This window comes from Tamandua tetradactyla, chromosome 5 (genome assembly GCF_023851605.1).
Source record: "Tamandua tetradactyla isolate mTamTet1 chromosome 5, mTamTet1.pri, whole genome shotgun sequence".
Taxonomy (NCBI): Eukaryota; Metazoa; Chordata; class Mammalia; order Pilosa; family Myrmecophagidae; genus Tamandua; species Tamandua tetradactyla.
In genome coordinates, this window is record NC_135331.1 from 94,412,208 (window position 1) to 94,437,285 (window position 25,078).

Below are 25,078 nucleotides of genomic sequence, written 5' to 3' on the forward strand. Positions count from 1 at the left end.
CAAAACAGAAAATGACAAGTGCTGGAGAGGATGCGGTGAAAGAGGCACACTTATCCACTGTTGGTGGGAATGTCAAATGGTGCAACCACTGTGGAAGGCAGTTTGGTGGTTCCTCAAAAAGCTGAATATAGAATTGCCATATGACCCAGCAATACCATTGCTAGGTATCTACTCAAAGGACTTAAGGGCAAAGACACAAACGGACATTTGCACACCAATGTTTATAGCAGCGTTATTTACAATTGCAAAGAGATGGAAACAGCCAAAATGTCCATCAACAGACGAGTGGCTAAACAAACTGTGGTATATACATACGATGGAATATTATGCAGCTTTAAGACAGAATAAACTTATGAAGCGTGTAATAACATGGATGGACCTAGAGAACATTATGCTGAGCGAGCTAGCCAAAAACTAAAGGACAAATACTGTATGGTCCCACTGATGTGAACTGACATTAGAGAATAAACTTGGAATATGTCATTGGTAACAGAGACCATCAGGAGTTAGAAAGAGGGTAAGATAATGGGTAATTGGAGCTGAAGGGATACAGACTGCAACAGACTAGATACAAAAACTCAAAAATGGACAGCACAATACTACCTGATTGTAATATAATTATGTTAAAACACTGAATGAAGCTGCATCTGAGCTATAGTTTTTTTTGTTTGTTTGTTTTTTATATATATTTTTTGTATTCTTTATTTTTATTTTTTCTCTATATTATCATTTTATTTCTTTTTCTGTTGTCTTGCTATTTCTTTTTCTAAATCGGTGCAAATGTACTAAGAAATGATGATCATACATCTGTGTGATGATATTAAGAATTACTGATTGACTGATTGCATATGTAGAATGGAATGATTTCTAAACTTTGTGATAGTTAATTTTTTTTAATTAATAAAAAAAAAAAGAAGTAGGGAATGAATTTGACCCTGAACCATTTAATGAACTTTATATTTGTAGCACATATACAAAACACTTGTTGAATAAGTGAAACTTGGACTTTTAGAGGCTACTTTCTGCCCTAAACTCACCTGAACATTTTCCTTTTACTTTATCAGCATCTACTGCAAGCCTCAGCGAGTCTGACAGTGAGACCGAGGGGAAGCAACACGGCTCTGACTCTTTCGATGATGCATTCAAAGCAGACTCCCTCGTGGAGGGAACTTCCTCCCGCTATTCCATGTATAACAGCGTCTCCCAGAAGCTTATGGTATGTCAGTGCTTGGATTGGTTTTCTAAAGCTCCACCAGCAGAGTGAGAGATGGGAAATTGGTACTGGTATGAAAAGAAGAAAAGGGTATGAGTTTTTCCTCTGCTTTCTAGCTATTGAAATTCAATAGAGAGAATGTGGACCCTTTCTCAATAGAAATACCTTTCACATACGAATCATCTGTTGGAAACATCTGCTTCTACTAGCTTGTCCAGAGCTGGATCATCTTTTGTTCTTCTTAGTAATAAATTTTTTTATAAGCTTGTGTGAACATACTTCTCTACATATAGATGTGTGTCAGTGGATAAAGAGGCTTCATGTCATGAGGTATTGTTCTACTGAGTGATCTCAAAAGAAATGGCTAAGTCCTATTCACTCCGAAGTACCTAAAATAAATGGAAGTGCCATGCTTTTCTCTTTCCAAAAGAAAGGCCCACTTCTGTTTCTCAACTTTTATACCCCCATAGCATGTCACAGGAAGGAAGGGAAATAAGGAGACCTACTCACATACTTCATCAAACTTCAGCATTTGTGCAAAGGTTAGGGACATCCAAGTTAAACTTCCATCTAGCTTCAGGAATTTTATAGCTGGCTCCTCCATTTTCTGTTGGATTCATTTAAGAATGAAGACTGCCACTTCTGAAGTCATAGAATTCTAGTTTGGGGGCACAAGCTTTGAGATGGTAAAAGATGGGAAGGCTTGTAATTCAGTCAGTCACCCTCTTTAACCTGGGGAAAGGATTTGAGTCCACCCAATTCTTGAGTTGGTAATGCCCGTTCCAAAGGGAATACATATCTGGGAATTAGATCTTATTAGGATTGAAGTTCTTTTATCATGCAGAAGTCTTTCAGGTTTGAGATTTGGGTCTCTGATATTTGAGGCATGCAGCTGGACCCAGTAACTTAGAGTTTAATGTGAGTTTATAAACAGTTTTGTCATTTAAAAAATGTTTCTGTCCTTGGATCGTATAGTATCTTCCATATATCCGTTTTATATAATGCGAATCTTTACTTGACTAAGTGGGCTTCTGCAAGTCTTCATTGTCCTTGCCTAGTAAGGTTTTTGGCTAAGGATGAGGTAGTTGCCTCTTGAAGTGGTTCCATTTAAATTATATTCTCTTTTTATCAACTCTGCATTCTTGATCTACTTCTTACATGTTCAGATAAATTGTCTGGAAGATTAGTTGTGTAAATGTCCAGTGAGATTCATGAAGCATTCTTGATGCTTTTAATTACAGCTTTTCCTGCTTTATCCAACTTTAGTTGCCCCAAATTTTCACCTCCACAATAGACAGCCACTGTTATTCTGCCTGTAGTTATATTGCAGTTGTTTATTTATACCTCTTTTCTTCATTAGGCTAGAAGGCAAATTTTAGGCCTTACTCTTTATTTCTCACAAGTTAGGGTTTTTCACAATGTATGGCACTTGATGAGGGCTAAACAAATGTCTGTTTTTTTTTTTCCTATTCTTTTTTCTATTTTATTTTTTAAATACCAGACAACACCAAACAAACGCAGACATTCCTATGTTGATCATTCCGTTCTACATATATAATCAGTAATTCACAATATCATCACATAGTTGCATATTCATCATCATGATCATTTCTTGGAACATTTGCATCTATTCAGAAAAGGAAATAAAACGAAAACAGAAAAAAAATTTATACATACCATACCCTTTCATTGATCACTTGCATTTCAAACTAAATTTATTTTAACATTTATTCCCCCTGTTATTTATTTATTTATTTAGTGTAGTACATTTGTTATTCTTTTTTTATTTTTTATTTTTTTAAATACAAAAAAGCACCAAATAAACACAAACATTCCTATTTTGATCATTCGATTCTACATATCATGTAGAACATTTGTTCCCTCTATTATTTATTTTTATTCCATTTGTTCTACTTGTCTGTTGACAAGGGTAGATAAAAGGAGCATCAGACACAAGGTTTTCACAATCACACAGTCACATTGTGAAGCTATATCATTATACAATCATCATCAAGAAACATGGCTACTGGAACTACATTTTCAGGCAGTTCCCTCCAGCCTCTCCATTGCATCTTGGATAACAAGGTGACATCTACTCAATGCATAAGAATAATCTCCAGAATAACCTCTCGGCTCTGTTTGGAATCTCTCAACCATTGACACTTTGTCTCATTTCATTCTTCCCCCTTTTGGTCGAGAAGGTTTTCTCAATCCCTTGATACTGAGTCTCAGCTCATTCTGAGATTTCTGTCCCACGTTGCCAGGAAGGTCCACACTCCTGGGAGTCATGTCCCACGTAGACAGTGGGAGGATGATGAGTTTGTTTGTTGTGTTGGCTGGAGAGAGAGGCCACATCTGAGCAACAAAAGACGTTCTCTTGGGATTGACTCTTAGGCCTAATTTTAAGTAGGTTTGACCTATCTTTTGTGGGGTTAAGTTTCATATGAACAAACCCCAAAACTGGGGGCTCAGCCTATATCTTTGGTTGTCCACACTGCTTGTGAGAATATTGAGAATTCAGCTTGGGGAAGTTGAATTTTCCCCCGTTCTCACCAGACTTTTCAAATACTTTTTAATTCACTGTTCAAATCACTCTGGGATTTATTGAGACATCACTCTGGACAAACCAACAAAGTCTTATGTCCTGCTCAAGGTTCTGTGTACTTATGGTAAACAAATGTCTTTTGCACTGAGCTAATTACTTTTCTTTTTTTCAGGCCAAGATGGGCTTCAGGGAAGGTGAAGGATTGGGTAAATACAGCCAGGGTCGGAAGGACATTGTTGAAGCCTCTAATCAGAAAGGTCGAAGGGGCTTGGGTCTGACGCTACGGGGCTTTGACCAAGAGCTGAATGTGAACTGGCGAGATGAATCAGAGGTAACTGGTGTGGGAAGGAGACAAGAAAGCCACTTGTGTTTTTTGGCTGAATGGGTTTAATCAACAGCTTTAACAAACTAGGACTCCCTGGAGGGAGTATAGTCAGGGTGATAAGGGGTAATTGGCACTAGTTTCTTACAGGGTTGGAACTGGGAATGTCCAGAATGGAGAAGAGAAGACTAGAGGAAGATATGTTGGGGTGTGGATTTGTTTCCTCTTGTTATATAGGATCATCTAAGTCCAGTAGTAGAAGATGTGGAGGGGCAGAGTTTGTCTCCACAAATAACTTTAATAAATAGATTCAGCTGTCCACTAGTGGACTAAGATGCCTCCCGAGGTAGTGAGCTCCCTCTTTTGAAAGAATTCAAATGAACTAAATAAAGATCTGTTCTCCCATTGTGTGAGTAACTGAATTAGATGCCCAATAAGGATCTTGCACCTCCACAGGCTTATGACATCCAGGTACTATTTAAGTGTGTGGTTATGCCATGTAGCTTTTCTATTATAAGTTTAGTCTGCTTATCTATTTATTTGGGTACCAATTTGTTTTAACCATGGAGACCAAAAGAGACTTCTGTTATCCCTTTTCATTGCACAGATGATGTTGAGATTTTAATTTTATTCATTTTATTTATATATAACTTTATTCACAAAGGATTTCAAGTAGGCATAATAAAAATACCTAAAAATAATGGTGAAATACTGCCATCCTGGAGCTGAAACTAGAGAAAATAAAGCACAAATATCTAGCTTTCTACATAGTTACTATAGTTGAGCTTCAGATATGGCTCTGAATTCTGGAAATTGAGATTTTATTTATCTTCCTGATGTTCTGGTTAGGAGACAACTCCTGTGAACCTATGCATGATAAAAGTCTAATAAGCCTTCAGAGAAAGATGAGACTAGCAGACAAGACACTGCAGAGCAGGGTAAATATTCATAATTGATTGTTGGAAATATATAGTGTTCTCCATGGCCTTATTTGTGTGAAAACAAGTAAAGAATCCCAATCCTTTCAGTAGAGAGAAATTAGAACTAACTTTAACTTTGCTAAAGTTGAAATCTGAAATTTGCCCATAAAATCTATGTTTAACACAGGCTTTGCAGTGATTATATGGATACTTTTTAAAAATATGCCTATGGTTAAGCCAACTAAGATATCCATCGTTGGTGGTTCTAAGTATATTGTTTGTTTTCTTAAATAAAAAAATTAACCAAAAAAAAGTCATTTTTAATGGAGACAGGCAGTTGAAATTCCTTTTTCAAATGAGGCTGCCCTAGCTGTGATTTACCGTAACTCTACTTTTCTCTTTCAAAAGATGCCTTTTCTTTTGGTCAAGAGTTTTGTTTGTTTATCAGTTGGTAGCTCCTTCTTTAAGGCAGATGAGTCAGGGTGGCCTTAGGTGAATATCCAGTTCCTGGAGCTTCCTCAGGGAAAATGCTCAGTGGCTGTTGGAGCTCTGGGATGTCGAGTTCAGGGTGTGACCCTTCAGACAAAGTTCACCTTGCAGGTAGCTTTAATGTCTATCCTTTCATGGGGAGATTGAGTCTGTTTTTCTCTCTAAAGGTACATCCAAGGTGGATATGAGCCTCTTTTTTTCTAGAGTTTGTAATTTTATAATCATTTATGCTTCAAGATGATGGATTTGATCAGTGAGAGAAGCCATGATTTGTTGCCAGATTCACTGATGAAAGGCTTTAGTAATATTTCTTTTCAACTTTTTCTCTGTTGGTAGTGGTTGGTATGCCCTCAAGACCTTGCATTGTGATACCATTTCATGCTTTTCAGAGCATGCAGTATTACCTTTAATCACATTGCTTCAATTTGCAATGGTGGATCTCTTCTCCACACTTGTTTTGGGAGGCTGTCTGTGAAGCTGCCATGTAGGCTAGCCACCTGTTTAGGTTTTATAATCCATGTTTGTCTTAGCCCAGTGGTACTTAGCCCTGGCTGCACATTAGAATTATCTGGGGACTTTTAGAAAAGTACTTATATCCAGCTCCACCTCAACATAATCATATTTTGTAGGGGTGGGGCTGAGGTATCAGTACTTTTTTAAAAGAAATGCTGTGGATCTTGATGCACAGCTAGGTTGACAGTCATTCTTTTAGCCTGATAAGGAGAATAGTTGAAAAATTACAAGGAAGCAGCTTGCAGATATGCTAATTTCTGTTCTGTCTTGGAGTGAATGAGAGAGGAATCCTATTTACCAGTTTCTAGGTTACTTTGTGAATAGCATTTTGAAAGGCACCTGGAAGTAAGATTCATTGCCTTAGAGTCTTTCTGATACAATTGCCTCATCATAGACTTATACTATATGTGATAACTGCCTGTTTACTTCTCTGTGTCCCCACTGACCTAATTGTAAACCTCTTGAAGTCAAGGATCATGTCTTACTTACTCTATATTCTGAGTACTTAACACATAGTAAGTATTCATTAAGTAGTTTTGGAACAAATGAAAGAAAACTTGAAGGTTTGGGAAATTTCTAAGGACTCAAATCAGAATTAGAGCTGGCCTTCAAAAGTTCAACTCAGTTCTCATCTTGGACCACTGCATTCAGCCTCAGCCCTTCTCAGTCTGTCCAGCTGTCCAAATTCCTTTTGAATGTTTTGGGGAAGGACTCATGAGTGGGGCCTAGCCCTGAGAGTCTTTCTCACCTGTCTTACTTGCCTCTCTTTTGTTTGTAGCCCAGTGCCTCTGAACAGGTATCATGGTTCCCAGAATGTACCACTGAAATTCCTGACACTCAAGAAATGAGCGATTGGATGGTTGTGGGAAAGGTAGGCTTTCAGGAAAATGTACCATGAATCTTGGCACTTATCTCCTGATTTTTCTCCTCCTTGAGTCTGTTACGTATGTGTTCTCGCAGATTAAGAAAAATGTCAGTCTGAACATTCTGGCAGGAATAAGGCTGTATCTAGAGAGGGTGACTATGGGCTTTACACATATGTCCCTGGGAGATGTGGCAAACAGGTTTTTTTTTCTCCTGCTTTCTTAACTTGCAGGCAACACAAAATGCATAACTTCTCTCTTTTGGATGCTTTCGCAAGTGATTTACTGTACGCCTTTGTATATTATGGTCACCACTGGGAACTGTTCCAGATACATGAAAAGATATTATTTCTGTCCTCAGAAAGTAGTGAGGGGGTTGTTAATAGAGGGAATTTGTTTAATTTCCTTCTGTAAAATTATGAATAAAGTAGATAGTAATCAAATCAATATGGTCTAGAGAGCAGTTCTCAAAGTGTGGAGCCCCTAAGCAGCCTCAAGACCCTTTCAGGAAGTCCTCAAGGTCAAGGCTGTTTTCATAATGATACTAAAAAGTTATTTTTCTTTTTTATCCTCAGTCTCTCAAAAGTATACAATGAGATTTTCCAGAGGCTGTGATGTGTGATATCATAATCAATTGATGCAGAAGGAAATAGGAGAATGTAGCTGTCTTCTTTAAAGCCAGATGTTAGAGACTTGTAAAAATGGAAAAGTGTTATTTTCACTAATTTTTTTTTGAAAATATGGGTATTTTTATTAACAGGTTTTTTTATGTTAGCATAACATAGTGTTCTTTTAAACTGAATTAACAACTGTTTAAAAAATTTGTTTTAATTTTTAATAATAAATATCAATCCATATATAAGTTCTTCAATGATTTTTTAAGAATGTGAAACCTGAGACCACAAAGTTTGAGCACTGTTAGTTTTAGACGTGGGGGTTGGAATTGACATCCCCATGAGACCCCTTTCAGCCCTTGTTTTGTGTGATGCTACTAGGTCAGTGCCTGGTATCATTCATTCATACTTACCACGGAGTGAGAGGCTTCCCAGTTGATGTCATTTAGGGCTATCTGCATACTTCTACCTTATGCTCCAGGCAGAAGCTTGAATACCTCCTTCCTATTTGCCCTTCTAACCATCATTCCTGAGTGTTGTATCCATATGGTATATGGTCAAATCTCCCAGGGGGCTGATTCATCTCACAGCCATCTGGAATATAGTCAGAGGGATTTAGGATTTTCTTTTTCCCACCCCTCAGGGATTGATGTTCCTTAGCAGGGAGTTAAGCCCTTTCTTGCTCTACTCACTTGGAACCCTAGTTTTTCCATTCCTCCCCTCAACTGCAGTTATTCATAATGATTATTTATTGTTTTCTTCTCTTTTTAGAGAAAGATGATTATTGAAGATGAAACAGAGTTTTGTGGGGAAGAGCTGCTTCACAGTATGTTGCAGTGCAAGGTAAGGCCTTGTGGCTAGAGCCAACTTGAAAACCTTGTGCACGGGGCTTTGCTAGCCTTTTCCTGTTCTCCTTTCAAATGTGTTATGGTGAGGGCTGAAGTTCAGTTAAGATTTTTCCTGGGTCCTATTCTTAGTTAGGATATACGGCTTGGTACCACTGAACCTTTTTCCTTTTTCCAAGGTGTCCTTTTTTTCTGGCAACTATCTTGCCTTACAGTGCTGTGCTATCAATCCCTGTTGTCAGTAGCCAGTATATAATTCACTTAACCTCATTGGGTCAGGTCAGTTCAGTGTAATCCTGAGAGGGCCTAGTATAGTGAAAGGAGCACAGATTTGAAAGCATGCTTTAGCAGCAGACAGACCTGGATTCAAATCCCAGTTCAACAACTTTTTTACTAGATGACCTTAGGGCTAGTTGCTTTAGCTTCCCTTGAGTTTGAATTTTCTCATCTATACAACGGAGAAAAAAATGCCCATTTCCCAGAATTCTTGGTAAGAGTTAAATGCAATAGTCGGTGAACAGTACCTTACACACTGGGTGAATATTAGCCTCCCCTTTCCACTTTTTGGACTGATCACAGGTCAGGAAGCTCATTGTCTTGGACAGAAAGAGCACAGGAAATGGGCTGGAGTAAAAGAAGAATGTCGGTCCAGCTGCACAGAGCTTATTTTTTGACAGGCAGAGGGTTCAGTATCCTTAAAGTGACTGAATTCGGGTGAAGCAAGGTTTTCTTTTTTCACAGAGGAATGAGTGAAAGGATCCCTGCTCTGTGTCAGAGACTGTAGTATGTGCTATCAGGAAACCCTGGTCTCAATTTATTTTCCTTCTCTCTGAATTTCCCCTCTCTCTGAGATTGTGAGCCTTAATATCAGAACCCTACTTCCTTGAAAAGTTGCAACAGGATTGGAGTGGAAAAACAGATTTCCTGTGAGGATTAGCAATGTCAAGAGATAATCGTATGCATAACAACAGGTGCCAATTCTTAACAACTTACCATGCATCAGACACATGCTTACCGTTTTATTTTTAACCATTTTACAGGTGAGGCAATTGAGGGTCAGACTAATTGAGTAAAACTAACTTGTCTAGGGCCACACAGCTAGTCATTTCAGAGCTAGGACCCGACAGGAGCCCAGGACAGTGGAGTGCTGCATGTCTGGCTCCTCAGGTTCCTTAGACCCTCATCCCGAAGGGAGGGAAATTCGATTTCCCCAAGTGGAGAATTCTTGATATTCTCACAAGCAGTGGGGACAACCAAAGCAATAGACTGAGCTCCCAATCTTGGGGTTTGTTCATATGAAACTTAACCCCACAAAGGATAGGTCAAACCTACTTAAAATTAGGCCTAACAGTCACCCCCAAGAGAGCCTCTTTTGTTTCTCAGATGTGGCCTCTCTCTCTCCAGCCAACACAACAAGCAAACTCACTGCCCTCCCCCTGTCTGTGTGGAACATGACTCCCAGGGATGTGGACCTTCCTGGCAACATGGGACAGAAATCCTTGAATGAGCTTAGATTTAGCATTAAGGGATTGAGAAAACCTGGACCAAAAGGGGGAAGAGTGAAATGAAACAAAGTGTCAGTGGCTGAGAGATTCCAAACAGAGCCAAGAGGTTATCCTGGAGGTTATTCTTGCACATTAAATAGATATCACCTTGTTAGTCAAGATGTAATGGACAGGCTGGAGGGAACTGCCTGAAAATGTAGAGCTGTGTTCCAGTAGCCATGTTTCTTGAAGATGATTGTATAATGATATAGCTTTCACAGTGTGACTGTGATTGTGAAAACCTTGTGTCTGATGCTCCTTTTTTTTCTAGATTATTTTTTATTTTTATTTATCTATTTATTTATTTTAAATACAAAAAAACACCAAATAAATGCAAACATTCCTATTTTAATCATTCTGGTCTACATATATAATGAGTAATTCACAATATCATCACATAGTTGCATATTCGTCATCATGATCATTTCTTAGAACATTTGTGATGCTCCTTTTATCTGCCTTATCAACAGACAAGTAAAACATATGGAATAAAAATAAATAATGGGGGAACAAATGTTAAAATAAATTTAGTAGATTGAAATGCTAGTGATCAGTGAAAGGGAGGGGTAAGGGGTATGGTATGTATGAATTTTTTTCTCTCGTCTTTTTATTTCTTTTTCTGAATTGATGCAAATGTTCAAGAAATGATCATGATAATGAATATGCAACTATGTGTGATGATGCTGTGAATTACTGATTATATATGTAGAACAGAATGATCATGTGTTAAAAATATTTTTGTTGTTATATTTAAAAAATAATAATAATAATAAAAATTAAAGAAAAAAAAAGACCCTCATCCCATCCTCGAGGAGGGGTTGGGGTGATGCTTACCTCTGGGTTCTAATTTTCTCTGGGCAGAGTGTGTTTGATGTCCTGGATGGGGAGGAGATGCGGCGAGCTCGGACCCGGGCCAACCCCTACGAGATGATCCGAGGAGTCTTCTTCCTAAACAGGTTTTCCAGTATTTCCCTCCCCTCCTCAGACATGTATTGTTCCTCCTTTTCATTTGAGCCACAGCCTTCCTTACATCTGGTACTGAGAATTGTGCTTTCTGTCTTGTTTTGTTTCAGGGCAGCGATGAAGATGGCTAACATGGATTTTGTGTTTGATCACATGTTTACAAATCCCCGGGACTCCTATGGGGTGAGAACAAGATTCTGTTTCTGAGTTCATCATGCTAAGTGGTCTTAAGCTTCATTGGCTTAGAAGTTACCATATATTCATTGTTGGGAATATATATCAGCTCTGTGATAGACATTTATTTTGTTATAGAGATATTCTTTGTTTTGAACTCCTCCTACAGGGTCCCACTGTGCCTCCTGTGGTCTTAGGAATGCCCTGTAAGCAGTTTTCTCCAGGGCTCCAGGCCCAGAGATCCAGCCTCAACTCTGCAGATCATGTTGCTTACTCCAAGTGGAAGCAGGCAGAGCATGCAGCAGTGGAGAAGGGATATTCCTGGGCAGAATCAGCAATTCTTGTATTTCTATAGATGGAGATGGTCTTAGGGAGTGAGAAGATGAGGTCATGAATCAAAGCCTAGGTCCTCCTCCTGCATTCATTAAACATGCATTCAGCCAATCCTTTCTTTGAGTCAGACTCAGTGCCAGGCTCAGGTATATAATTTTGAATGAAATAGATGTGACCCCTGCCTCCATGGCATTTGTGTTCTGGACATTCTGGTGGACTGGAAAGCTGGTAACGGTGCAAGTATGGGATGTTTGTAAAGCCTCTCTTTGCTCTTTGGGGTTTGGAGGTATTTGCAACCAGAGATCTTTAGCCTGCCTGCCTTTTTACCATGGGTGAAGTAAGAGTATGAAAGGGTAAGTGTGAGTGTACAGTCCTAACAGTGAGCTCAGTTTCCAAAAAATTTGTGACACCATCTAATTAGGGTGCTGTTTCTGATAAGAAAGGAGACTACTCCAGGGAATGTGGTTTGAGTGTTGGACAAAATGTAGACATTTCTGGGTCCTTTCAAAGGTCTATTTAAATTCAGTATCATGCTTGAAAATCTAGGTTGTATTGTTGTTCAGTGGAGTAAAATGCCGCTTATAACCCAGGTGGCATCACTGGGTACATGCCTTCTTTGGTCCTAAGCTGCCTCATCCCTGAAATAAACCCTACGGGCCTGCCAGAGGGCCTAAGTAGAGCTAAAAAACTCTTGATCTGTTCCAGCTCTGTGATTTCAGATAGGGCCATTTTCCCTTTCTGACTCTGAACAAACTACGTGAAGGGTCATAATTACCAGGCTTTGGTTCCTTCTTATGAAGTGGTAGAGCAAAATGATTTTCTACTCTGCTGTATCTCATTTCTCTGAACACAGACCTTCCATAACGATTGTGAAAGAAAAAAGGAAATTTCATTCTAGAATTCCTTTTGGGTATCAAAGCATTTTTTTCCAGTCCTAGAAAGTTAGTTCTCTTTGACAATGAAGGGGCCAGGAGCCAGCTGTTCCCAAAGCTGTTACTGCTTCATTCATCCTCATTCCACTAGGCTCCATCATTATCCACTAGCTAAAGAAACTTATTTTCTAGTCTCTCTGATGTTTCAGCTCCCATACACCTAACTGCTTCCTCCATGCTGGCAAAACTGGCATGTAGAACCCTCCAGCATTTAGTCATTTCCCTCTCCCAAGTTTCCCTCACATTTTCTGTATGAGCATACAGCACAAAAGGGCTCTTGGAATTAGCATCTTGAGAAAATTAGGTTGATATAATGTTGATTTAATTTTCAGAGCTCCCAGTGATTTCCTTTAGACCCCTGCCTGGCAGAGGAGTTCTGTCAAGCTGGTGGGAAATCAGCATCATTTTGGGCTTTTGAATGGAAATGCCTCCAGCAGCTAGTATCTGGTTATTGTCTTTTGCTGTCACGAAAATGAAGTAGGTGCCAGGGTAGTAACCATTCAGGTCCTGGGTGGAGATGTTAGTTACATAGGAAAAGGCACTGTGTTTATAATACTTCAGGCAGCTTCTTGACCTGAATTGTTAGTGGCAATGGAGAATTGCCCTTTCTGAGATGTTTCTCTACCCTTCACTGTAAAAAGTGATTTCTCTTGAGCCTTCAGTGTTTTATTCTGTCTTTTCATCTCTGTTTTCCCCTGATGACCAAAGTGACAGGCAAGCCCAGCAGGCTTGATGTGTTTTCAGTGGCACAGAGATATAGTCTAGAGTAGTCCCCTACTGAGGGGGCATGACTGAAGGCCCGGGCACACCCCCAGGTTTGCTTTGTCTTAGTGGCTTTTGAGTCAGGCAAAGTAGAGGATAAGAGCATGAAGAACTTGAAATTTAGGGAAGTATAGAGAAGCTGAGAATGGAGAGGGAGACTCTCAGTTTTTTTTTAATCTTATTTTTTAGCCAGAACTGATTTATTCCTTTTTCCTTTGGTATTATTATTATTATTTTATAAAGCAAAGCTTTATTTTCTTACTGTTTGGAATGCTCTGTCATTATCTTTTTTTACATGGTCAGGCACCGGATATCGAACCAGGGTCTTTGGCATGGCAGGTGAGAATTCTGCCACTGAGCCACCGTTGCACTGCCCATTGCCATTTTTTTTAATGCAATTTTATTGAGATAATTCACACACCATACCAGCCGTCCAAAGTGTTCAGTCACTGTCTCACAGTTGTGTATACAACCCAATGATCAATTTTAAAACATTTTCATTACTCCAGAAAAGAAATAAAATAAAATAAAAAACCCAAATCCTCCCATGCCCCTTATTACCCCATCATTTGTTGCTGTTGATGAAAGAGTATTAAAATATTACTGTTGACTATAGTCCATAGTTTGCAATAGGTACATTTTTTCCCATATACCTACCCTTCTATTATTAACTCCTTTTAATAGTGTTGTACATTTGTTCTATTGATGAAATAACTTTCTTAGGTCTGTACAGTTAATTGTGGATGTTGTCTACCACTGTGTAATGCATTACCATGTTTTAACCTCCACCTTTCCTTCTGGTGACATACATGACCCTAAACTTCCCCTTTCCACCACATTCACACACCATTCAGCACAGTTAGTTCTTCTCACAATAATGTGCTACTGTCACCTCTGTCCATTTCCAAACATTTAAGTTCAACCTTAGGTAAACATTCTGCACTTATTAAGCAACCACTCCCCATTCTTTAGCCTCATTCTATATCCTCATAACCTTTATTTTATAGTTTATGTTTATGAGTTTACATATTATAATTAGTCCATATCAGTGAAGTCATACAATATTTGTCCTTTTGTGTCTGGCTTAATTCACTTAACATAATGTCCTCAAGGTTTATTCATGTTGTTGCAGACTTAGGACTGAATTCCTTTTTACTGCTGAATAATAATCATATGTATGTACCACATTTTATTTATCTGTTCATTTGTTGATGGGCTCTTGGGTTGTTTCAGTCTTTTGGCAATTGTGAATAATGCCACGATGAACAACAGTGTGCAAATGTCTGTTCGTGTCACTGCTTTCATATCTTCTGTGTATACCCCTAGTAGTGGAAGTGCCAGGTCATATGGCAACTCTATACTGAGCTTCCTTGAGGAACCGCCAAACCATCCTCCACAGCAGCTGGACCTTTTTACATTCCCACCAGCAGTGAATAAGTGTGTTCCAGTTTCTCTACATCCTCGCCAGCACTTGTAGTTTCCTGTTTGTTTAATAGTGGCCATTCTAGTAGGTGTGAGATGCTGTCTCATTGTAGTTTTGATTTACGTTTCCCTAGTAGCTAGTAAAGCTGAACATCTTTTCACGTGCTTTATAGCCATTTGTATTTCCTCTTTGGAAAAATGCTATTCATGTCTTTTACCCATGTTTTGATTGGGTTGTTTGTCTTTGTATTATTGAGTTGTATGATTTCTTTAAACCCTTTTCAGATATGTGGTTTCCAAATATTTTTTTCCATTGAGGCAGTTGACACAGTCCTTTGAAGCACTAAAGTATTTGATTTTAAGGAGTTCACATTTCTCTATTTTGTTCTTTTGTTGCTTGTACTTTTAGTATAAAGTCTAAGAAACTATCACTAGATCTTGGAGATGTTTCCCTACATTTTATTTTAGGAGTTTTATGGTACTGATTCTTGTATTTTGGTCTTTAATCCATTTTGAGTTAACTGTTGTATAGGATATGGGTTAGGGAGTCCTCTTTCATTCTTTTGGTTATGGATATCCAGTTCTCTCAACAACATTTATTGAAGAGACTGTTCTGGGCCCATCGAGTGGGCAGGGGAGCCTTGTGAAAAATCAGTTGACCATAGATCTTAGGATATATTTCTGAACTCTGAATTTGATTCCATTGATCACTGTGTCTGTCATTATGCCAGTACCATGCTGTTTTGGTCTTAGTAACTTTATAATATGCCGTTAAGTCAAGAAGCCTGATACCTCCCACTTCATTGTTCTTTTTCAAGATGTTTTTAGCTATTTGAGGCCCCTTACACTTCCAAATAAAGTTAACAATTAGCTTTTCCATTTCTACAAAGTCATCTTGTTGGAATTTTGATTGGGATTGCATTGAATCTGTAGATCATTTGAGTAGCATTGACATCTTAATGACAGTTAGCCTTCCAGTCCATGAACACAGAATGTCTTTCCATTTATTTATTCAGGTCTTTCTGAGGTTTTAAAATAGGTTTCTGGGGCTGCAGATAGTGGTAAAGGGAAAAAGGGGATAAGGGTATGAGAAGAAATTGTAGACAAATTGGAAGAGACAGAAAGGAAGGGGGGAAATTTGGGTTCTTCAGGCATATGGGACTGTGTTATAAACCATAATACCATGTGAAGGATTTTTGTGCTTGGGGATATTGTTGAGGTAAGAAGACATTGCCTGAAAAGTATAACAAGAGACAAAAGCTGAATGTAGATCTTTAAATTTCTGTTATATTTCAGAAGAAATTAGATAGCATTTATGAAGCTCCTGCTGAGTTTGAAATACTGCATTGGGCATTGGAAAGAAAAAAATGAAAATGGACAAGAGTTTTGACTTAAAGAAATTTTATCTAGTTGAATATAATATTTTCTTACATTTGTTTAGTACATTACAGTTTATAAAGGCCTTTGAAGTATGATACTTAATTTAATCCTTACAACAGCCTTATCCCAATTGACAATTGAGGAATAACCTCAAATTTAAATTGTGTTCTTGCCCTTGATTGCATTGCCAGTGAGTGGTACAGCTGAGAACCCCAGCTGAACTTTCTATGAAAAAACCTCTTGTCCTGGGCCTATAAAGGCCACACATTTCAAAGACACTGAAGGTCATATTTGTACCTTCTTTTTGGAGGTGAGATACTTTCTTTTTGGAGTGAGATGCTGCCATTGATTCATTACCCTCCCTTTGGACTTGCAGAAGAGAGGCTTGAGCCTGGAGCTAGGGCAGCAGCCAGTGGTGAGGAACTTGATTTTCCCTCTTTCAAGTGTGTGCGGGGCTTAGACGTGTGACCCCTGCCTCATTACCAGTGTACTGACTGGAAGGTGCTACATAATGTTCTTAGTAATGCCATTAAGTCTTTTTTTTTTTTTTATGCATAAGTGAATATAATCTAAAAGTATGAATAACTGACAGCTTAGGAACAGAGAATACTGCTGTGGAGTAGTAGGAAAGTGGTGGTGGGGTGGGGAGAACTGATCTATTCCAGCATGCCTTGGGCCCAAGGTGGGTTTGTTAGAAGATGATGTTTATTTTTACCTCAAGACACTTTCCCAGAGACATTTTCACTGTTTTCATAAAAGCTAAATAGCCATAATCAGAGGCCCCTTATTACCTAGAGAGTGACTGGATCATGAACATTAATATTTCTTTTTCTTTCTAGTAACTATTTCCCCTAAAGCTTTTGGATCTTTATTTAACAGTTACAGATCTCTGGACAAGCCCTCAGTCATGCTAGAACTGTAAAGAGGGAAGGCTGGGGTCCCTGAGCCCTTCCTGCTGTTTATCAAGGTCAAAGGTTACCATGTCTTCTGCAGTCACCCACTCCTTAAGCTCACCCTCTTTTGTCACCGGTGCAAATGGTACATTCTCTCTGCTGTGGCAGTTCGGGACAAGTAGAATTCACCATCTAGGGCCCAGGTGTGGTTCACATCATCCCCGGCATTTGTGTAAAGAGAATCGTAAACACACAGTATGAGTTCAAGCATAAATTTTACGTGAAGAGATAAAACTACTTGAGGGGCCAAAAAAGCAATCAAATAAAAATTCAAATGATTATTGTAATTTAGTCCTTCCTGGGGTAGGTGGGTAACTTACTTGCAGGTTGCCTGGAAGCTGCTGTTGTTGCAGAACAGTCACCTTTTCTCCCTGCATTGTCGTTACCCAACTGTACACTGTCCCAGGCCCCCCTGGCTAGCACAGGGGCAAAGGCAGAAGAAGGAGGGTGTTTTGTTTCCTAGCTGCTACAATAAGTACGATTCAGTGGGTTGGCTCACGATTTCTGAGGCTAAAAAGCTTGCTTCCTCCTGGGTTTGGTATCTTGGCTGGCTGGTGATCTTTGGGGTTCCTTGGCTTTCTGGTCATGTGACAATACACTGGATGATGCCTTCTCTTTTCTCCAGATTCTGTTGACTTCTGGCTGTTTCTGGTGGCTTCCTCTTCTGTGTCCAATTTCCTTTTCTTATAAGGAGTTCTGTCATATTGGATTGAGGTCTACCCTCATTCAATTTGGGAATGCCTTAAGTAATAACATCCTATTTACAAATGGATTCATACTCACAGGACCTGCAGTTGGAACCTGAACTTGCCTTTTGTAAGGGACATGAATGAATCCCCAGAAGAAAGGAATGCACAAAAGAAGGGAGACTAAATGCAGTGTGATATCTTCAGCTGGACTTTGAACTAGAGAAAGGACGTTACTGGAAAAATTAGTGAAATCCAAATAGTCAAGTGTTGAGTTAGTAGTAATATACCAGTGTTATTTCTTCGTTTTGATGAATGCATCATGGTAAAGTAAAAATGTTAACAGAATTGGAAATTGGGTGCAGGGTGTACATGAACTTTCTGTAAATCTAAAATTATTCCAAAATGAAAAGCTTTTGGGGGGGGGGATGGTGGATTAGGGAGAGCCAAGGGGGAAGGAAAGGTAGAGACTGTGGTCTGGAAGGGTAGGACCTTGTGGTCAAAAGGGGGTAATGTTGGAGCCCCCAAGGCTTTGATTGAGTGGAAAACTTGAGTCTAGAGGTCAGGCTGAATGGATTCTTATTTTAGCTCTCTTGCAGACTCCTGTGAACAAAATCAGTGTATGCTTCTCTTTCCCTGTCTGTAATGTGGTGGGGAGGGAGGAGAGAGAGAGCATCTTTTTTTTTGCCCTGGTAAGGCAAGTTACGTAGAGGAAAAGACTAAAAACGTACACTTAGCTATCCATTAAGATATTTTTATTAGGAGTCTGAGGTAGGCCTGGTGGTGAAAGACATTAGGGGTATTTTGAGGCTGGGTTGGGCTTTACAACTTCACAGGGAGATAATCACAGAGGATGCATTTCCCGAGTATTGTGGCCCTGGGGGAGCTCTACATTGTGCTTGCTGAAAGGCTTCATTCTCCTTCCTCTTCAGCACTGAGCTTTTTTTCCTCTCCTCCCCTGTCCTCCATTTGCCTTTGCAGAAGCCACTGGTGAAGGATCGGGAAGCTGAGCTTTTGTACTTTGCTGACGTCTGTGCAGGTCCAGGTGGTTTCTCAGAGTATGTGCTATGGAGGAAGAAGTGGCATGCGAAGGGCTTTGGAATGACTTTGAAGGGCCCTAACGACTTCAAGCTGGAGGACTTCTACTCAGCCTCCAGTGAGCTCTTCGAACCATACTATGGTAGGGATACTGAGGAAGGCCTCGGGGGTAGGAGGGATGGCCACTCTATGGGAACATTAAGTCTGAAGCAATTGTTATCCATGTGCCATACTTTCTTTTCTTGGTCTCTTAACCTGGGGTTCACAGTCAATGTCATGAGGCTTTTGATTCCCTCTAGACTGAGCGCTTTTAAACCTGGCCTGCAGAATACAGGTTAAACATTCCACTTGGTAAACTCTCATCAAAGCCGTATTAATTCCTCCTTTCAGGAGCACTTTTCTCTTGTGGTGACAGGAGATGATGAAACCGCTTGATCTCTGGCTGAGAACTGGCAAGGTTATTAACAAATGCAAACTCTACACCCATCTCCAGCCCTGTGTGCTGGTATGGAAGGCATTGGATAGCAAACAATTCAGCAAACAGTTCAGTTCATTTGCTCCATCTTAGTTGTTGTGATTTAGCAATAGGAAAGATCCTGTGTCCATTCTTAACAGTCTTCTTTAGGAAGAAATAAACAGGATGTATCAAAAAATTGGTATGTGTTCCTAAATGTGGTGCTTTAAATAAATGCAGCTTCAGTCCCACAGAGGAGGCTTAATTGTCTCAGTTGATGACTCTTGGCTGGCCAACTCCTTTTGGACACTGGTTTATAAGAGATGGACCCTGTTCTTCCCTCCTGGTCCATCACCACAGGCAGCCTCGTGGGATGGGCTCTGCAGTGACAAGCTCCCCAGTGGGGCTTTTATTCTAAGTTTCAAGGCCCATCTGGTACCTGTGTACACAGTCCCAGAGAGTCCCTGCTCCGACTTCTGGGAGCACAGCACAGATGAACTAACTGTGAATCTTTTATCCTATTAGGTGAGGGTGGGATTGATGGAGATGGAGATATTATGCGCCCAGAGAACATCACTGCTTTTCGGAATTTTGTTTTGGATAACACAGATCGCAAGGGTGTCCACTTTTTAATGGCTGATGGGGTAGGTGATCTTCTTTCCACAGAGTGATACTTTTGGGATGTATTATTTTAGAGGTTTGAGAGGTTTTGTTTTATTTGGTCCTTTAGCTGCCCTGAAGGTGGGTTGGTCACTGTTCAAATAGTAGGGATGCATGTTTTTATTCTTGTTATACAGATGTTTTATGATAATTTTGTAGAGGCTGTTGTGTTGTGACCACCTTTGCTTGGAGCAAGGTAGAACCTTCATGCTCATTTCTTCAAATGGCTAGCTGTGAGACATGGTATGGGGAGACATGACTAAATTGAACTAACAAAACTGAATGGGAAAAACACTTCCATTATTTGTCACCTTGGTGCTGTTGACAGCCTGCTCATTGCAGAGGCTGTCAGTGTGTGGCTACTCCTAAGCCTCTCAAATAGGCTGACAAATGACCACACAACCAAAGGCTGCAAGCAGATCAGGGGAATCAGTTCTCAGGAAGCTCTAAGTGGTTGGGCTAACTTGAACATTCAAGGAGCCTTGTTCTGTGGGCAGCTGCTTGAGTCACAGAGAGGATCCTACTGTAGCTCTTATCAGCAAAAGTTTTTGAGTGTTTTTTTTTTTAATTTTTATTAATAAAACCAAACAACATACAAACATGAACATTCTTAATGTATGAACATTCCATACATTGTGTGTAATCAGTGGCTCACAGTATCATCACATAGTTGTATATTCATCACCATGATCATTCTCAGAACATTTACATCATTCCAGAAAAAGAAATGAAAAGGAAAAACTCATACATACCATACCCCTTACCCCTCCTGAGGGACAGACAGTGTCAGTTGCTCCCAATGTCTTGTGGTTAGCATTGAGAAAAGCCTCTGGAGAGATGTTCTTTGAGTGGCCTTTCAAACAGTAGCCATGTGGAAAACTGGAGGAAGGAAGGCAGGGTGACAACACAGGATCTGAAGACTCTCTAGCTCACCAAAGCATTGTGCACAAGAGGAGAGCAACAGACAGGCTTGGGGTGTCACATCACATCTCTGTTTGATGTGAGGGAATGGCTGTTTCAGCTGAGCTGTTGTAGGGGTCTGATTGTGTTTGTGAGGCTGCCATTGCCGGGAGGCAACTTGTGTTACAAACTTATGGATCATCTCTCTGCTTAGGCAACATAGACTTGTGACCTGGGTCTTTTTTTTTTTTTTTTTTTTTTAATTACCCCTTATAAGCAAGGCATGCCTTTTGAGTAGCATCTGGAAGTCTGAAAGACCTTGCTAAATATTTTTTATTGCATCATTTAGCTATTGCCTTGATAGAGCTGATCAAAGAGACCTGGCCTGGCTGGAGCTAGCTTAACAGAGGCCAGCCTTCTTTATGTTTATATAGTAGGAATCTCTGCTCCCTGTTGGAATCTCACACAGAAGGAGGCCACTCCAGAACATCTGTGCACATTCTTTGAACAGATTCTCTGGCCAGAGAGCCTGCCTGCTGGAGGGAAGAGTGTCCATAATGTTGGGATGCCAACATGCTATTAGGAGTAAATCTTTGTCGACAGAGAGAGGTTACTGTGTCTATCAGAGTAATGTTAACTTTTCTCTGGTCACCGGACTGAGCCCTATTCAGTGGTCAGCACAGTGATTGAGTGAGCCCATGCAGAGTATCACACTCTGCTTACTCCCTGGGTCTTGTTGGTACTCACGAGGGCATTCTCTTTCTTGTGAGAGCCTGTGACTAAGCCAGCATTTTACTTCTGTTCTCCCATATTCTTCCCTTGGATTCCTGCATGATTTGGAAATTTTCTAGGCCATCTCCTTTGAAAGTCAGACTTAGTTTCATCAGAGTGCTGCACAGGAAAATGGCCCTGATCCCAGCAGTTAGACCTGGGTCCTAGTACTGTCTCCATCCATAACCAGCCATATGACCTTGCTAAATTTAAATCCTAAGCTGTTCTTTATTGGTGAGATGGTGGAGATCAAGATATCTCAATGAAGATGAGCTAGGAACATTACTTTCAGTTCTCCTCATTTCTGTTTCCCACCCCAGTCTTTGTGCTTTCGTTTCAGGGTTTCTCAGTGGAGGGGCAGAAGAACCTACAGGAGATCCTCAGCAAGCAGTTGCTGCTATGTCAGTTCCTCATGGCGCTGTCCGTTGTCCGGACAGGTGACACTTCCTCAGCTGTCTCCTTATCCCTGGACCCACTAGAGGCCCTTTTGGACAAGAGCATATACAGGGTTGGCTTGGAAATTAAAAAAAAAAAACAAAATAGTCTGTTTATATCAGGTTACGAGTAGCTAAATGAGAAATTTAGGTCAGAATGGGCTGTAGTATCCCCAAAGTCCCTCTGTCAGATTCTCCCTCTTAAATTGCCTAAGACTTTTAATGGACCCAGATTCTGGTTCCCTGATTTTGTCACATTTGCTTCCTGAGGCCCTTACCCACCTCCTGGAATAGAACCAACTGACTGCTGTTAGTGTTTTTCTGTCTGATCCAGGAGGCCACTTCATCTGTAAAACCTTTGACCTGTTCACGCCATTCAGTGTGGGACTCATCTACCTGCTGTACTGCTGCTTTGAACGAGTATGTCTCTTTAAGCCAATTACCAGCCGTCCTGCCAACTCAGAGAGGTAAGGCCTTCGTCTCTTTTAGCCAAACTAATTGGCTAAACACCAGAACAGCAAATCTTGGTCCATCTCCCTGGCATGATCTCTCAAACTACATTTAAAATCTTGAGTTTAGGACATGATTAGAACTACTGGAAGACAGGATTCTTGGATTTTGTTGGTCCCATGATAATGTCACTTCAACCTCTGCCTCCTCCCACATGTCTTATTCACCACACTTATATGGGGATTCGTGGCTTGGCCCAAGAGGGATAAGGTGACCAATGATAGGGATGTACTGTGAAGAGATTAAAAAGGCTGCCAATCATAGGCACCACTGGCATCCCAGGTGGTAGCATGGAAGGTACATATGGCATGAGAAAAGACACGGCCAGTCCAAATTTCCTGGTGACTTGTTAAATTCAAGATTTCTGGGGCCCATCCCTGGAGAGTGTGATTCTTTAGGTTTGCCAATTTAGCAGACTCCCCAGGTGATGGTGATGTAGCCAACATGGTACAGGTCAGTTGGGAAGCATTGCTCAAAGAGTAGAAATACAACCTAACATAAAAAGGAATGATTTGAGGAGAATTTTGCAGCAGTCTGTGCTGTTCTTTGCACACAAACCTAGGGCTGAACAGGCAATGACTAGGGGTAAAAGGAATGTGTTTGAAGGAAGTTCTTGCTCCATGGAGTGATGGGATATCTCTTGCTAGGTATGTGGTGTGCAAGGGCCTGAAGGTGGGCATAGACGATGTGCGGGAGTACCTCTTCTCAGTGAATATTAAACTCAACCAGCTGCGGAACACCGATTTAGACGTCAACTCTGTGGTCCCCTTGGAGGTGATTAAGGGAGACCATGAGTTTACTGATTACATGATCCGGTCCAATGAGAGGTAAGCAAACTGGGTGCTTTTTTTTTATTATTATTTTTTGCTGGTAACACTGGAGTATCAAGAAAGACAAGGCGATTAAAGACCAAATAAATGACTGGCATCCCCCATCGCCCCACATGGGCAGGCACTGGGAGTTGAAACTGGGTCACTGGCATGGCAGGCGAGAACTCTGCCACTACGCCACCATTGCCCACCCAATGACTGGCTTTTGATATCATGTTGTCAGCTTTGACAAATTGGGAACTGGGATTGGTCTGCTGGTATCAGGGCTTCCTGGTGTTTGGTTACCTTGGGGACTCTTATCCTGCTTCCATGCCCCATCTCAAGGGTGACAGGTGAGAGCCTGGCTGGCAGCATGGCCCTGTCCACAGGAGCCTGAGAGAAGGTGAAACCTGAGAGAATAGCCCCATCCTGTGTACCTGGGGACAGAAGTAACTTCCCTTTAATTGCTTCTGTTTGTAAAAGGCCATCATGGCTGTTGCCTTTTGAAGTCCTCTATCTGAAGGCTGTCTGAAGGTGGGAGATGCTGGAAAGCAAATATGTAATATATTTTGGGAGTTTTTGATGCTAAAACTTTTGCCAGTTCATGAGTTCCCCTGACAGTATCTGAATACTAGATTTTTTGGTTTTGTTTTAACCTTTAATTGTCCCTCCCTCCCTTCCTTTTGGTGGCAATAATTTAAAGTTGTGGGATAGTTGGCTCAATTGTTCTCTGAACGGGCATGGATTAGAGAAAGGTTTTTTTAAGTAGTTTGAAGGGTCGTGTGGTAGCAGTGGATCAGTTGAAAGTGTTCTTTTAGGGAGCCAAACAGGTGCTGGGAAGGCCATATTTAAAGTTCCAATTCCAAGTGTTTGAAGGTTTGGGTGACCCTGAAGAATGAAAAAGGTGAAGTCTTTATTTTCAGAGTCATCCATATTCTGCTGTTTCCTGCTCTTTCAGCATCACACAGTATTTTAACTTTCCACGGTATGCTGCTTCATGCACTCTACCCTCTTGGTAGAGATGCTGGGCATCAGGGTGGTATAATGTATAATGCTTTTGAGATTCACTCGTGTTGCATTAGTTTGTTCCTTTTTATGGCTGAGTAACATTCCATTTATGGATATACCACAATTTATTCTTCTTTCTGTTAATAGACATGTACTATTTCTTTTTGCAGCTGTTATGAATAAATCTGCCAGAAACATTCTTATATGAGGTTTTTGGTGGACAGTTATTTTCATTTCTCTTTAAAGTGTAAATGCTTGGGTCGTAGGGTAAATAGATGTGTGTTTAACTTTTTAATAAGGCCATATAGTTTTATAAAGCAGCTGTACCATTTTATACTCCCTCCAGCAAAATATGAGCGTTCTGATAGCTCTACATCCTTGCCAACATTTGGTGTCCTCAGTCTTTTCACTTTGGCCATTCTAGTGGGTGGGGTATTACCTCATTGTCATTTCATTTGCAATTCTGTGATGACTAATGATGCTGAACCTTTTTATTTGTATGCTTGTTATCTATTTGTATATCTTCTTTTATGAAGTATCTGTTCAAGCCTTTTGACTATTTTTAAAAATTAACTTGTCTTTATATTAAGTTGTAGAAATTATTTATATATTCTAGATATAAATCCCGTGTCAAATATAGATATTGTGAATATTTTTCCCTAGTCTGAGACTTGCCTGTTCATTTTCCTGATGGTATCTTTTGAAAAACTAAGGTTTTAAGATTTCTGTAGGTTTTTTGTTTTTGTTTTTATTTTTAAAAAAATTTCTTCTGTTTGTTGTTTTAAATTTTGATGACAAAGACTAATCAGTTTTTTTATTTGGTTGGTGATTTTTGTGTTCTTTGGTGATTTTTGTGTTCTTTCTAGAAAATCTTTGCCAACACCAGGCTCATGAAAATATTCCCTTATGTTTTCATCAAGAAGTTTTATAGTTTTAGTTTTTATGTTTTGGTCTGTGGTCCACCTGAAATTAATTTCTGTGTATAGTGACATAGGCTTCGAGGTTATTTTTCCACAGTTAT

At 40.1% G+C, this 25,078-nt stretch overlaps 1 protein-coding gene across 1 annotated transcript in view; it reads left to right on the forward strand.

The window, feature by feature from the left end:
- Nucleotides 1-25,078, forward strand: part of CMTR1 (cap methyltransferase 1) — a 68,949-nt gene that overhangs the window by 16,533 nt on the left and 27,338 nt on the right. Inside the window, exons 3-13 of the mRNA XM_077161659.1 lie at nt 1,065-1,216; nt 3,931-4,089; nt 6,781-6,873; nt 8,251-8,322; nt 10,730-10,824; nt 10,942-11,014; nt 18,455-18,653; nt 19,491-19,609; nt 21,637-21,733; nt 22,065-22,197; nt 22,888-23,067. Coding sequence (XP_077017774.1) covers nt 1,065-1,216; nt 3,931-4,089; nt 6,781-6,873; nt 8,251-8,322; nt 10,730-10,824; nt 10,942-11,014; nt 18,455-18,653; nt 19,491-19,609; nt 21,637-21,733; nt 22,065-22,197; nt 22,888-23,067 — 1,372 coding nt within the window. The remainder of the gene's footprint in view (nt 1-1,064; nt 1,217-3,930; nt 4,090-6,780; nt 6,874-8,250; nt 8,323-10,729; nt 10,825-10,941; nt 11,015-18,454; nt 18,654-19,490; nt 19,610-21,636; nt 21,734-22,064; nt 22,198-22,887; nt 23,068-25,078) is intronic.